The sequence below is a fragment of the Rhinopithecus bieti genome, unplaced genomic scaffold (assembly GCF_001698545.2).
Source record: "Rhinopithecus bieti isolate Rb0 unplaced genomic scaffold, ASM169854v2 scaffold_19037, whole genome shotgun sequence".
In the NCBI taxonomy this organism is placed as follows: domain Eukaryota; kingdom Metazoa; phylum Chordata; class Mammalia; order Primates; family Cercopithecidae; genus Rhinopithecus; species Rhinopithecus bieti.
In genome coordinates this window covers 496,418-506,811 of record NW_016809436.1, presented here as the reverse complement: position 1 = coordinate 506,811, position 10,394 = coordinate 496,418, and the positions used below count along the sequence as shown (strand labels likewise).

The 10,394-nt window shown below is 37.5% G+C and overlaps 1 protein-coding gene across 6 annotated transcripts in view; it reads right to left on the bottom strand.

Annotated features, from left to right (window-relative positions):
- Positions 1-3,700: 3,700 nt before the first annotated feature.
- PLSCR4 (phospholipid scramblase 4) overlaps positions 3,701-10,394 on the bottom strand; it is a 66,668-nt gene continuing 59,974 nt past the window's right edge. For 5 of the 6 annotated variants that reach the window (XM_017889322.1, XM_017889323.1, XM_017889325.1 and 2 more), the window contains 3 exons: positions 8,033-8,194; positions 6,468-6,626; positions 3,770-5,797 (listed from right to left, as the gene is read on the bottom strand). In XM_017889322.1, the coding sequence (XP_017744811.1) occupies positions 5,753-5,797; positions 6,468-6,626; positions 8,033-8,194 (366 nt within the window). In that variant the 3' untranslated portion in view covers positions 3,770-5,752. Of the gene's footprint in view, positions 5,798-6,467; positions 6,627-8,032; positions 8,195-10,394 lie in introns of all 6 variants that reach the window. The other variant, XM_017889321.1, reaches the window with a different exon arrangement.

The following is a 10,394-nucleotide window of genomic DNA, read 5'->3' as shown; positions in this document are numbered from 1 at the left end:
AACCAAAGGGCATTTAGATGCAAAGTGTAGATTTTGGGGGAGTACAAGATTTTAGCAGAAGTCAAAAATAAAGAATAATGGGAAATTTCTTACTATTAAGCTTAGTTTGACATTTTCTTTGGCTTCTCAAATGGAAGGAGTCACCATGTGACTTACATGACTTGGGAAACACGCAATCGGAAGAAATAATACAAAAAAATGGTCATCAGCTGGTAACACCACTGAGGCACCAGTAGGAGCAAAGGTAAGCCTCTCTGGAGAGAACTACCCTCAGACAAGACTTCTGAGTCTCTTAGATTTCCCGGGCACAGTCCTAAATTTTAAAACACGTGAAGTAGCATGCCACCTTTCTCCTCTATTTCTGTTTCCCTGTATTTCTGGGTTATCAGACAAGAAATAAAAGATTACAGAGATGAAAGAAAAACAAGGCATAAAAATTTGGAGTGTAGCCTCTGGATATTTATACCAGTATTATGCTGTTTTGGTTACTACAGCTTTGTAATATAATTTGAAGTCAGGTAATGTAATGCCTCCAGCTTTATTCTTTTTGCTTCTCAGTGCTTTGGGCAGTCAAATAACAGCTTTGTGGATATACAGCTAGCTGAGTGGCTTTGTGCAAGATACCTAAAACTTCATTTTCTATTTTGTAAAATGGGAATCATTATAGTAATGTATCTCATAGGGTTATGAGAATTAAATGAGTTAATATATGGAAAGTCTTTAGAACTGGAACAGTGTCTGGCTTATAGGAAGCATTAAATAGAGCTGGCTGGTTTTATAGTCTTCGTCATTTTCACTAGTTATTATAGGTAGATTAGGTTGTTTTTTCTCCATATGTGCCCCAGATGCACATCCAACATCTGGCCTAGAATTCAATCTTTGGGTAAAGATAGCAGTTATATATCCCCAAATTACATGATTTCACAACTGGCTTCTTTGCTGAAGAGCAGTACAAGTAAGAACAGCAAGAAATGTAATGGGCAAGTATTAAGCCAGCTAATGGCAGCACATGTTTTTAGAATTTGCAATTTATTTTTTTGTTTAGATATATGCAAAGGCATCACCATCTCCCCAGCTCTAGCACCTTCCCCACCATCATTACACACACTAGTGAACACTCACCACGAACCTACTCTGGGCAGCTGGGACACAGGATTAGGACAATTGGCCTCATCAGATTTCTGGTTGGAACCTTGAGACTGGGCAGCTCTACAAAGTCTTGCATTAACTAAGTTCTACCTCTAGGTGGAAGTAGCTCCTCTAGCTCTAGGAACTTTCATGTATCTCACCTTTTATCCAACCCTTTGGTTTTCCTTCATTACAATTACAGCAGGGACTCCTTATAGCACTTCTGTCTTCTTGGTACTATCACCTGTTGATGAGGTTTGCTCTTCCTCTGAAAAATGAGATTGATGTTTACCTCATGATATAGTTGCGAGAATCCAGTAATACACATAAAAGAAAAACCACTGTATTTATTTTATGTAATAATTACTTAGCTTTGTGCTACAATTATTTATCTACTTGCTTTATCCTTGCTGAGGGATAGACTACATGTTCCTTTCTATCTTCTTGAACACCTAGCACCGTGTCATACACGTATTTGAAATTTCCATTTACTCACCAATGTTTATTGAGCATCTTAGATATTTCAGACACTGTCCTGTACTCACAGTTTACCATAATAAACAATCAATCCCTGCTTTGCTTGATGAAATTAGAAAAACTGACATTTTCAGTTACACCCGCCATGCGTTCGGCTTGCAGATATAGCTATAAAGTGCATCTTACTTACCTCCAGCAGGAACAGGAAGTTTCTCTGGACATATGACACAAACAGCCTGCCTTAACTGTTTCATTAATTGGGACAAAAATATATTATGCAACACTTGAGATGGTGCTAATGACATGGCCTTTATTGAGTGTGCCAACATTCCACTGAGCATGTGTTCATTGTTGTCCTCAAAAATGTGTGTTTTGTTTGTTTAAAATCTGTCTTGGCTTGGCGCGGTGGCTCACGCCTGTAATCTCAGCACTTTTGGAGGCCAAATCGGGTGGATCACTTGAGGTCAGGAGTTCGAGACCAGCCTGGCCAACATGGTGAAATCCCATCTGTATTAAAAATACAAAAATTAGCCAGGCGTGATGGTGGGCCCCTGTAATCCCAGCTACTCGGGAGGCTGAGGCAGGAGAATCGCTTGAACCCGGGAGGCGGAGGTTGCAGTGAACTGAGATCACACCATTGCACTCCAGCCTGGTAGACAAGAGCGAGACTTCGTCTAAAAAAAAAAAAAAAAAAAAAAAAAGTTTAAAAGTCTATCTTGTCCACTAGCCCGTGAGCCCCTGAGAGTAGTAATTACATATTTTAACTTTTGTATTTCTCTCTGCCTTAAGAAATAGCTCAGTGTCTGAATTTAGTAAATGTTCAGTAAAGTATTGATGGAATGAAATAGTGGAAAGGATAACAAAAAGTTTTACTGACAACTACAGCAAATATTTCAAATATATATCAACTTACTATATTTTCATTCATTTAGCAGACACTGAGTAAACACCTACCATGTGCTATTATTAACTATGCCACATGTTATCACATAGTATATTATTCTGCCTTACTTTGACTACTTTGGAGTGTATCACTCTGCTTTTCTCTTTTTGAGATTTACAATTTAAGAGCCCTAGAAGAAAATGGGAAATGCATTCTGTGAAGTTATGGAAAAAGATCCATTTTTAACATTAGCTATCACTAGCCAAACAGCTGAATTTGATATTAGTTTATTAAATCCAGACTTCTTAGGCGTTTCTAAGCTTGCTTCTTTCCATATAAATTAAATCCAACCTTGAACATTGGGGGAAAAAAAGACTGAAAAGTAGCCAGCTGCTCCAACAGGAGCAACATACCATACTCTAGAATCACTCTGATTATTCTATACCTGAATTCGATTTAATATCTAGTTGCTCAGAAAAGTAGGCTATTAAATACGTCTTATAACCTGATCTTTGTATAATTTCTGGAAAATCTGGTCATTTAGAAAAAATGTTTTAAAATGCATCCTTCACTGACAGTTACAAATTCTAGTAACTTTTTTCTTCATGATATACTGACACTGAAATCACACTTGAAATTTAAATGTATCTTAGGAGGATTAGAAATAAGCATTTACCTGGCCGGGCACGGTGGCTCAAGCCTGTAATCCCAGCACTTTGGGAGGCCGAGGCGGGCGCTGGATCACCAGAGGTCAGGAGATCGAGACCATCCTGGCTAACACCGGTGAAAACCCCGTCTCTACTAAAAAGATGACAAAGAAACTAGCCGGGCCGCAGTGGCGGCGCCGTGTAATCCCAGCTACTCGGGAGGCCCTGAGCCAGGAGAATGGCGTGAACCTGGGAGGCGGAGCTTTGCAGTGAGCTGAGATCACTTTCGGCCACTGCATCTCCAGCCTGGGAGACAAGAAGCAAGACTGCCGTCTCAAAAAAAAAAAAAAAAAAAAAAAACAAAAAAAAAGAAATAAAGCCATTCAAATACTTGGTCATATAGAAAGCTAGTTAACTAGTAAGCAACACTACAGAAATAACTTTAATAACTATTACATTTATATGAGGAAAGCAAAGGCCTTGATACAACCTAAATAATCAATAAAGAATTACTTCAAAATCCATGTGAAAAGTATGGAAGATTCAAAGTAAAAATAAAACAGTGTTTTACTATTAGAGCATTGTATATTTATTTAAAAGCCATAAACAATATGAAAAAGCATGAAAGCATAAATTCCAGAGAATTTTTTTAATCAACCTGATCAATTTTACACAATAAAATATCATTAAGAAATATAGAAATTATGTGAATTGTATTAAAACTATGACATATGACAATATTTTATAAAGAAAGAAAGTTTTAACTCTAAGAGACACAAATATAACTTTTTCAAAAAGAAATTTAAAATATCACATCTTATGCTAAATATATACAGATGTATTTATTATGATGCAGCAGGTTTTGGAATATAGGGATTCAGGCAAGTTAAAAATAAAAAGTTTATATGGTTAAACTTTGTGAATATTGTTTGTCAGATTTCCTATTTAAATATCAGACATCATTATAGGAAATACATAGTCTACTTACGATTACAATGGCACTTTCAAATATAAGGCAATTAATATTTTAGAAAGCAGCAACTTTTACTTTTTTTAAAAAAAGCTAGTAGCAGCATGTAAAAATGAGCATTACAAGAAACTCAGCAAAACAAATTTACCCTGAAAAGATGAATATAATTAAAAAACAAAGCACCTTTCTTTCATTTCAAAAAGAACTGTAGGCTAAGACCCTCATCTCAGAATAACCCCATCTAAGAACCCTCAGGCTTTATTTAATAGGCAGCAGCAGCAGAATACATCCCATTCTACATACTGACTGTGTTGAAAAAATGCAGTCCATATGCAGGTAGAAAACTAAAGTGCAACAGAAGCAAGTTAATTAAAGTGTACTCACTTATACACTATGTTTTAATTAGTTAACACAAAAATGTGTAATTGATAATTTATTATTGGTCCTACATATTATTTACTGGCATGCTGTAGACCATAAAGAAATAGAATGTTTGCTGTGTTTTATTATTATTACTCTGTGTATATACATATTTATCTACCATGTCAATAAAAAGAAGTAAAGCAGTATTAAGCAGCAGTGGAATTTGTCGCTTTCACTTTTTATAAAGTGCTACATAAAATGTCATATTTCCAAATTTAAAATTGTAACTCCAGTTCTTACCATGAGAACAGCATGGCGATCACCAAGTATCTTCTTGGAAAAAAAAAAAAAAAAAAAAAAAAAAAAGATCTCTTCTGGGTATCATATCAAATGAGATAAAAAGGTGTACCAGGCAATCTTAGAGATTTGGGAACTTATTTTATATATAAGGTGTCTGTGACCAAGAGAGGTTATGAATTTACAAATGTATTAAATGCAAGCTTCATATAATGACACCAAAGTCTCTAAGTTGCTCAGAGATCTTGATTGCCTGAGGCCCTGGCCAGCTCCTTTCCTGATAGTCTGATTCTGCCTTCATGCATAGGCAGCTCCTGATCATCCATGCCAGTAATTGAGAAAACAGGTGTGGAATATATAAACCTTAACACTAATGAAATGTTTTATTTTGTAATAAAATCAAATTTCCCACTGAAACCTTCAAAAACTTTGCAGAATGAGGTTTTGATACATGTGTATCAGTAGTACCTTCTTAGTACAAGAAAACATCATTATTTCTGTCTGCTTGCCTTTTTGTTTTTAAAGATGAAGACTATCATTGAAACAAGTTTGTCTTCAGTAGGAGGACATGTTGACGGAGAGGGAAGGTAGGAAAGGGTTAGGGACAGAAGCCAGGTTGTTTTATCCCAACAAAGTTTGCTCTAAAAAGCTTTATTATTTCACTATCTATTAATATGAGAACTCTGGATTCATTTTCCCTTATCTCAGGTTTATAGTGTTTTAAGCTTACTTTGTGTATGTTTACTGGGCTAATGAGTCACAGCTTTTTAGGATGGACTCCTATTCTACTAGAGAGACACTCAGTTGAAACACACTTTTAGATTGTGTTCTTGCAAGCACACTCTCAGCTGTCAAAATTAACACCCAATAAAAATACTCTACAAAGCAAAGAAATACACTTGCAAATAACTGAGTATTGACTGTAAGCCCAATCCAACTTTTCCATTTTTCAAAATCAACCATAGTTGATGGCTTTGCTGTGTCTCTCTATCTTGAACGTTGTGGTGGAGATCTTTCAAAATACATGAAGTCCTGAAATTGGAAAAAGAATTATATGTAGATATATAGACAATTAGGTATAATGCATGCAGTATTAGCCTTTGTAATTTATTAGGGGATTCCCCCATTCCAGTTAAAATAAATCAATTTAGGGAAATATTTATGAAGAGGACCTGCTGTGAAGAGCAACAGTTACAGATTTGGAACTGTTAGTTTTCCATTTTAAGTGCCAATTAACTGAATCTCATCATTAAAAAGAGGAAAAACTTCATAATCTAAGGATTGGACAACCCCAAGGAGAACCCTGACAGGCAGAAAGGAAGGAGCTATGAGACATCTTCTTTAGAGTTATTTCATTAAGAAATCATAGGCTAGGCATTTTTAAGTACTGAGAATGACAAATAACATGCAATGATGACAATTATAACCATTGGATACCTAGTGTTAACCAAGTACTCTCCTGGTCATTTTACTCATGATAGCTACTATTCATAACCCTGAAAATTGTAAGTATTTTAATCTCCATTTTACAGAAGAGGAAACTGAGGCTTGCAAGTGTTAAACACTTTCTAAAACATGTAACTAGTCAGTGGCACAGCGATAAGTTGGCTTGGTTTCAAGGCTTCTTTACACTACACTACACTGTTTCTTCTCCATCAGAAATAACAATTCTCTCAGGATAACTCAAAAATAGAAGGCTTACAATGAGGAAGCAAGCTCCAAAAATCATGGCTTTCATCTTCACATCCAGATCTAGTGGGAAGTGAATGTCAAAATGGTCAGCATCTGCCATTGCTGACAACAAACCATTCCACTTCCGGATAATACTGCCGATGTTGGATACACCATCAAGGGATTTGACCTGGAATGACAAGAATGTGCCTTTATGATGACTGAAACGCATTGAAGCACAGGTTTTAATGTTCTGCATATCATTGTATTTATGTTGTCAGATAACACAGGAGATAACATTGTATTTATGTTATCACATAACATAAATACAATGCAGAAAAAGACTATGTAATCATATAATTTGAAATGAGAAAATAATGGCCAAAAAGGGTTAAGTGCCTTGCAACTGGTTAATAACTGACCTGGGGTATATCTTAAAAGTCTCAGACTGCTGCTCTTTCTTCATCTTCAAATGAGTTATTAAGAGACTTTTTAAGAAGAGGTATGATTTGAACTGATTATGAAATTATTCTCAATATAGCAAAGCGTGGGAACTGGGAGAGAATCACTTCCAATCTAGGGAAACTTACGAGCAAACACCAGGAAAAAAGTACTGTGCACTTCACATCACTTAAGTTTTTGTGAGACAAATATACCTTGTCTACTTAATATATGGCCAGATACCAAAGAGCTTCAGTTTCTAAAAGGGGAAACCTGGCACTTGTCACAGGAAAAATATCCAAATACTAACTTCTAACGTCACTTGACAACAGGAATGATCACACACACGCTGCCCTAGCAATTTGGCTTATCTACATTGCTCTTTTAATACATAAGCAATGCTTAATGATATAGTGATAGAAAATAAGAACTAAGGAAAGTTTCTTGAGTATCATAGGAAACATAGGAACAACCAGTTTTGAAGACGATGAGTCTTGCCTAATTGTAAGGCATTCAAAAAACATTCTTTAAGAAGCCCAGGAAATATTTCTAGGAATTTCCTTTGTCAGACTTGCAGGGTAATGAACCAACATTTTGTAGCCAGTGAGATAAAGGCAAAACAAAGTAATTTTTCCTTTTATTCAAAAAATGTTATAACTATTATAAGTTTTATACATGTTGTTAGTGTTATCCAATTTCTTGAGGATGCTGACAGACCCGTATCCTGTAAATAAGTATTTCCACAGCCTTAGGAGTACTTGGTATGTTCTGTGACATGCTGGGCACCAGCATTACTTACAGCCTATATTCCCAGCCTAGAAATCTATGGGAAAAAATGGTTAATTACATATAGCTGAGAATAGAATAAATGAATTAGGTCAAGCTATTTACTCTCAGAATATTTAATGTTTTAAATGATTTCCTTTTATTTTTATCAAGCACTGAAGTCATAAAAAAAGCTCTCATTTTGGAAAACCTCAAACAATCCACTAACAATAATTTTAAAATCTTTTGATGTCAACTGGTTAATTAACTCTTTCCTCACACTATGTTACTCATTCACATTAAAAAAAAAATTGTCTACAACCAGACCTTTCCACGGTCTGTTAATATGGGTAGGAAAATATCAGAAACACTATTTTTACATAGTTTCACCTCAAAAACAGAATCTGAACCACAGCCATAAGTTGAGCATGGGCCACGAACTCTCATCACATTTTCTTTCTTCTCATTTTGGATACTGTACACAGCCCTGCACAGGTTCCAGTGTTCCGCAACAAAGCCAATGGTGATGCCAGGAGGACACTGCACCTCCAGCTGCAAATAAAACAGTGACAGAAGTTAGGATGCTACATGCACACACATACACACACACATATGCACATACACAACTTAGATGTGTCCTCACTCATTCAACGACCAGGGAAATCATTGTTGGGAGTGACAGCCTTCCATTTTACCCAGGCCATTCTTTGGGTTGTATTTCAGCGAAAAGTTTTAATGGATGAGGTCATGTTTGCTTCTGGGACAAACAGCAGGCTTAAATATAGCTTGTTATATAATGGACAGTTGTCCAAGCTCAGTGCTGGCAAGCTGCATAAACAGCTAATATTCATAACCCTGAAAAATATAAGTATTTCAATCTCCATTTTACAGAAGAGGAAACTGAGGCTTGCAAATGTTAAACACTTTCTAAAATACGTAACTACTAAGTGGCACAGTGATAAGTTGGCTTGGTTTCAAGGCTTATTCTTTATACTACACTACACTGCTTCTCCATCAGAAAGAACAATTTTCTCAGGATAACTCAAAAATAAAAGGCTTACAATGAGGAAGCAATGGGCTTCTCCAAGTGAACCTCAGAGCTTGGAGATGAGGGGACCCTACACACTTATGCTGCTTGCTGTGCTGTAAAAGCATTCTCTGTCTCCTTCCTAGCAGTCTCATTTCCTCTGACTCAGTCTATGAAACAGTAACAAGCTGACTTTTTAGATTTGAAATTGGGTAAAATCAAATCTCAGACACGAAAATTATAACAGAAAACAAAAGACAAAAAATGCATTTTGAAAATTACATATTGTGAAAACAACAAAATGTGTGTATGCGTTTATAAAGCCATTTTTTAAGTTTTAAAATATTGTCCACTACCCTGTTTTTAGCTATTTATCTTCAACAATATTATTTTGTGAAGAGTTAAGATCTTCCTGTTTAATAATAATAGATCATAAAGATTAAATTATTTGGTAAAAGCTCAAAGTTAGTTTTACTGACTATTTCTCTGGTGTTACATGGACTTTCATAAGAATCTGGGGAAAGGATTACCCAGGACATGGAATAGGACTGCACAGATTCATAAATTGTTATACTAAGGTATTAGTGTTCATATATATAAATTCACACCTATATACAAATATATAAATTTGAGAGGAGGGGGCGGAGCAAGATGGCCGAATAGGAACAGCTCCAGTCTCCAACTCCCAGCATGAGCGACACAGAAGACAGGTGATTTCTGCATTTTCAACTGAGGTACTGGGTTCATCTCACTAGGGAGTGCTGGAAAATCGGTGCTGGTCAGCAGCTGCACCCGACCAGCCAGAGCTGAAGCAGGGCGAGGCATTGCCTCACCTGGGAAGCGCAAGTGGGAAGGGAATCCCTTTTCCTAGCCAGAGGAACTGAGACACACAACACCTGGAAAATCGGGTAACTCCCACCACAATACTGCGCTTTACCAAGGTCTTAGCAAAACGGGCACACCAAGAGGTTATATCCCATACCTAGCCAGGAGGGTCCCACGCCCACAGAGCCTCCCTCATTGCTAGCATAGCAGTCTGCGATCTAACCGCAAGGCAGCAGCGAGGCTGGGGGAGGGGCACCCACCATTGCTGAGGCTTAAGTAGGTAAACAAAGCCACTGGGAAGCTCGAACTGGGTGGAGCTCAGAGCAGCTCAAGGAAGCCTGCTTGTCTCTGTAGACTCTACCTCTGGGGACAGGGCATAGCTAAACAACAACAACAATAACAACAACAGCAGCAGCAGAAACCTCTGCAGATGCAAACGACTCTGTGACAGCTTTGAAGAGAGCAGTGGATCTCCCAACACGGAGGTTGAGATCTGAGAAGGGACAGACTGCCTGCTCAAGTGGGTCCCTGACCACTGAGTAGCCTAACTGGGAGACATCCCCCACTAGGGGCAGACCGACACCCCACACCTCACACGGTGGAGTGCACTCCTGAGAGGAAGCTTCCAAAGCAAGAATCAGACAGGTACACTCGCTGTTCAGCAATATTCTATCTTCTGCAGCCTCTGCTGCTGATACCCAGGCAAACAGGGTCTGGAGTGGACCTCAAGCAATCTCCAACAGACCTACAGCTGAGGGTCCTGACTGTTAGAAGGAAAACTATCAAACAGGAAGGACATCTACACCAAAACCCCATCAGTACGTCACCATCATCAAAGACCAGAGGCAGATAAAACCACAAAGATGGGGAAAAAGCAGGGCAGAAAAGCTGGAAATTCAA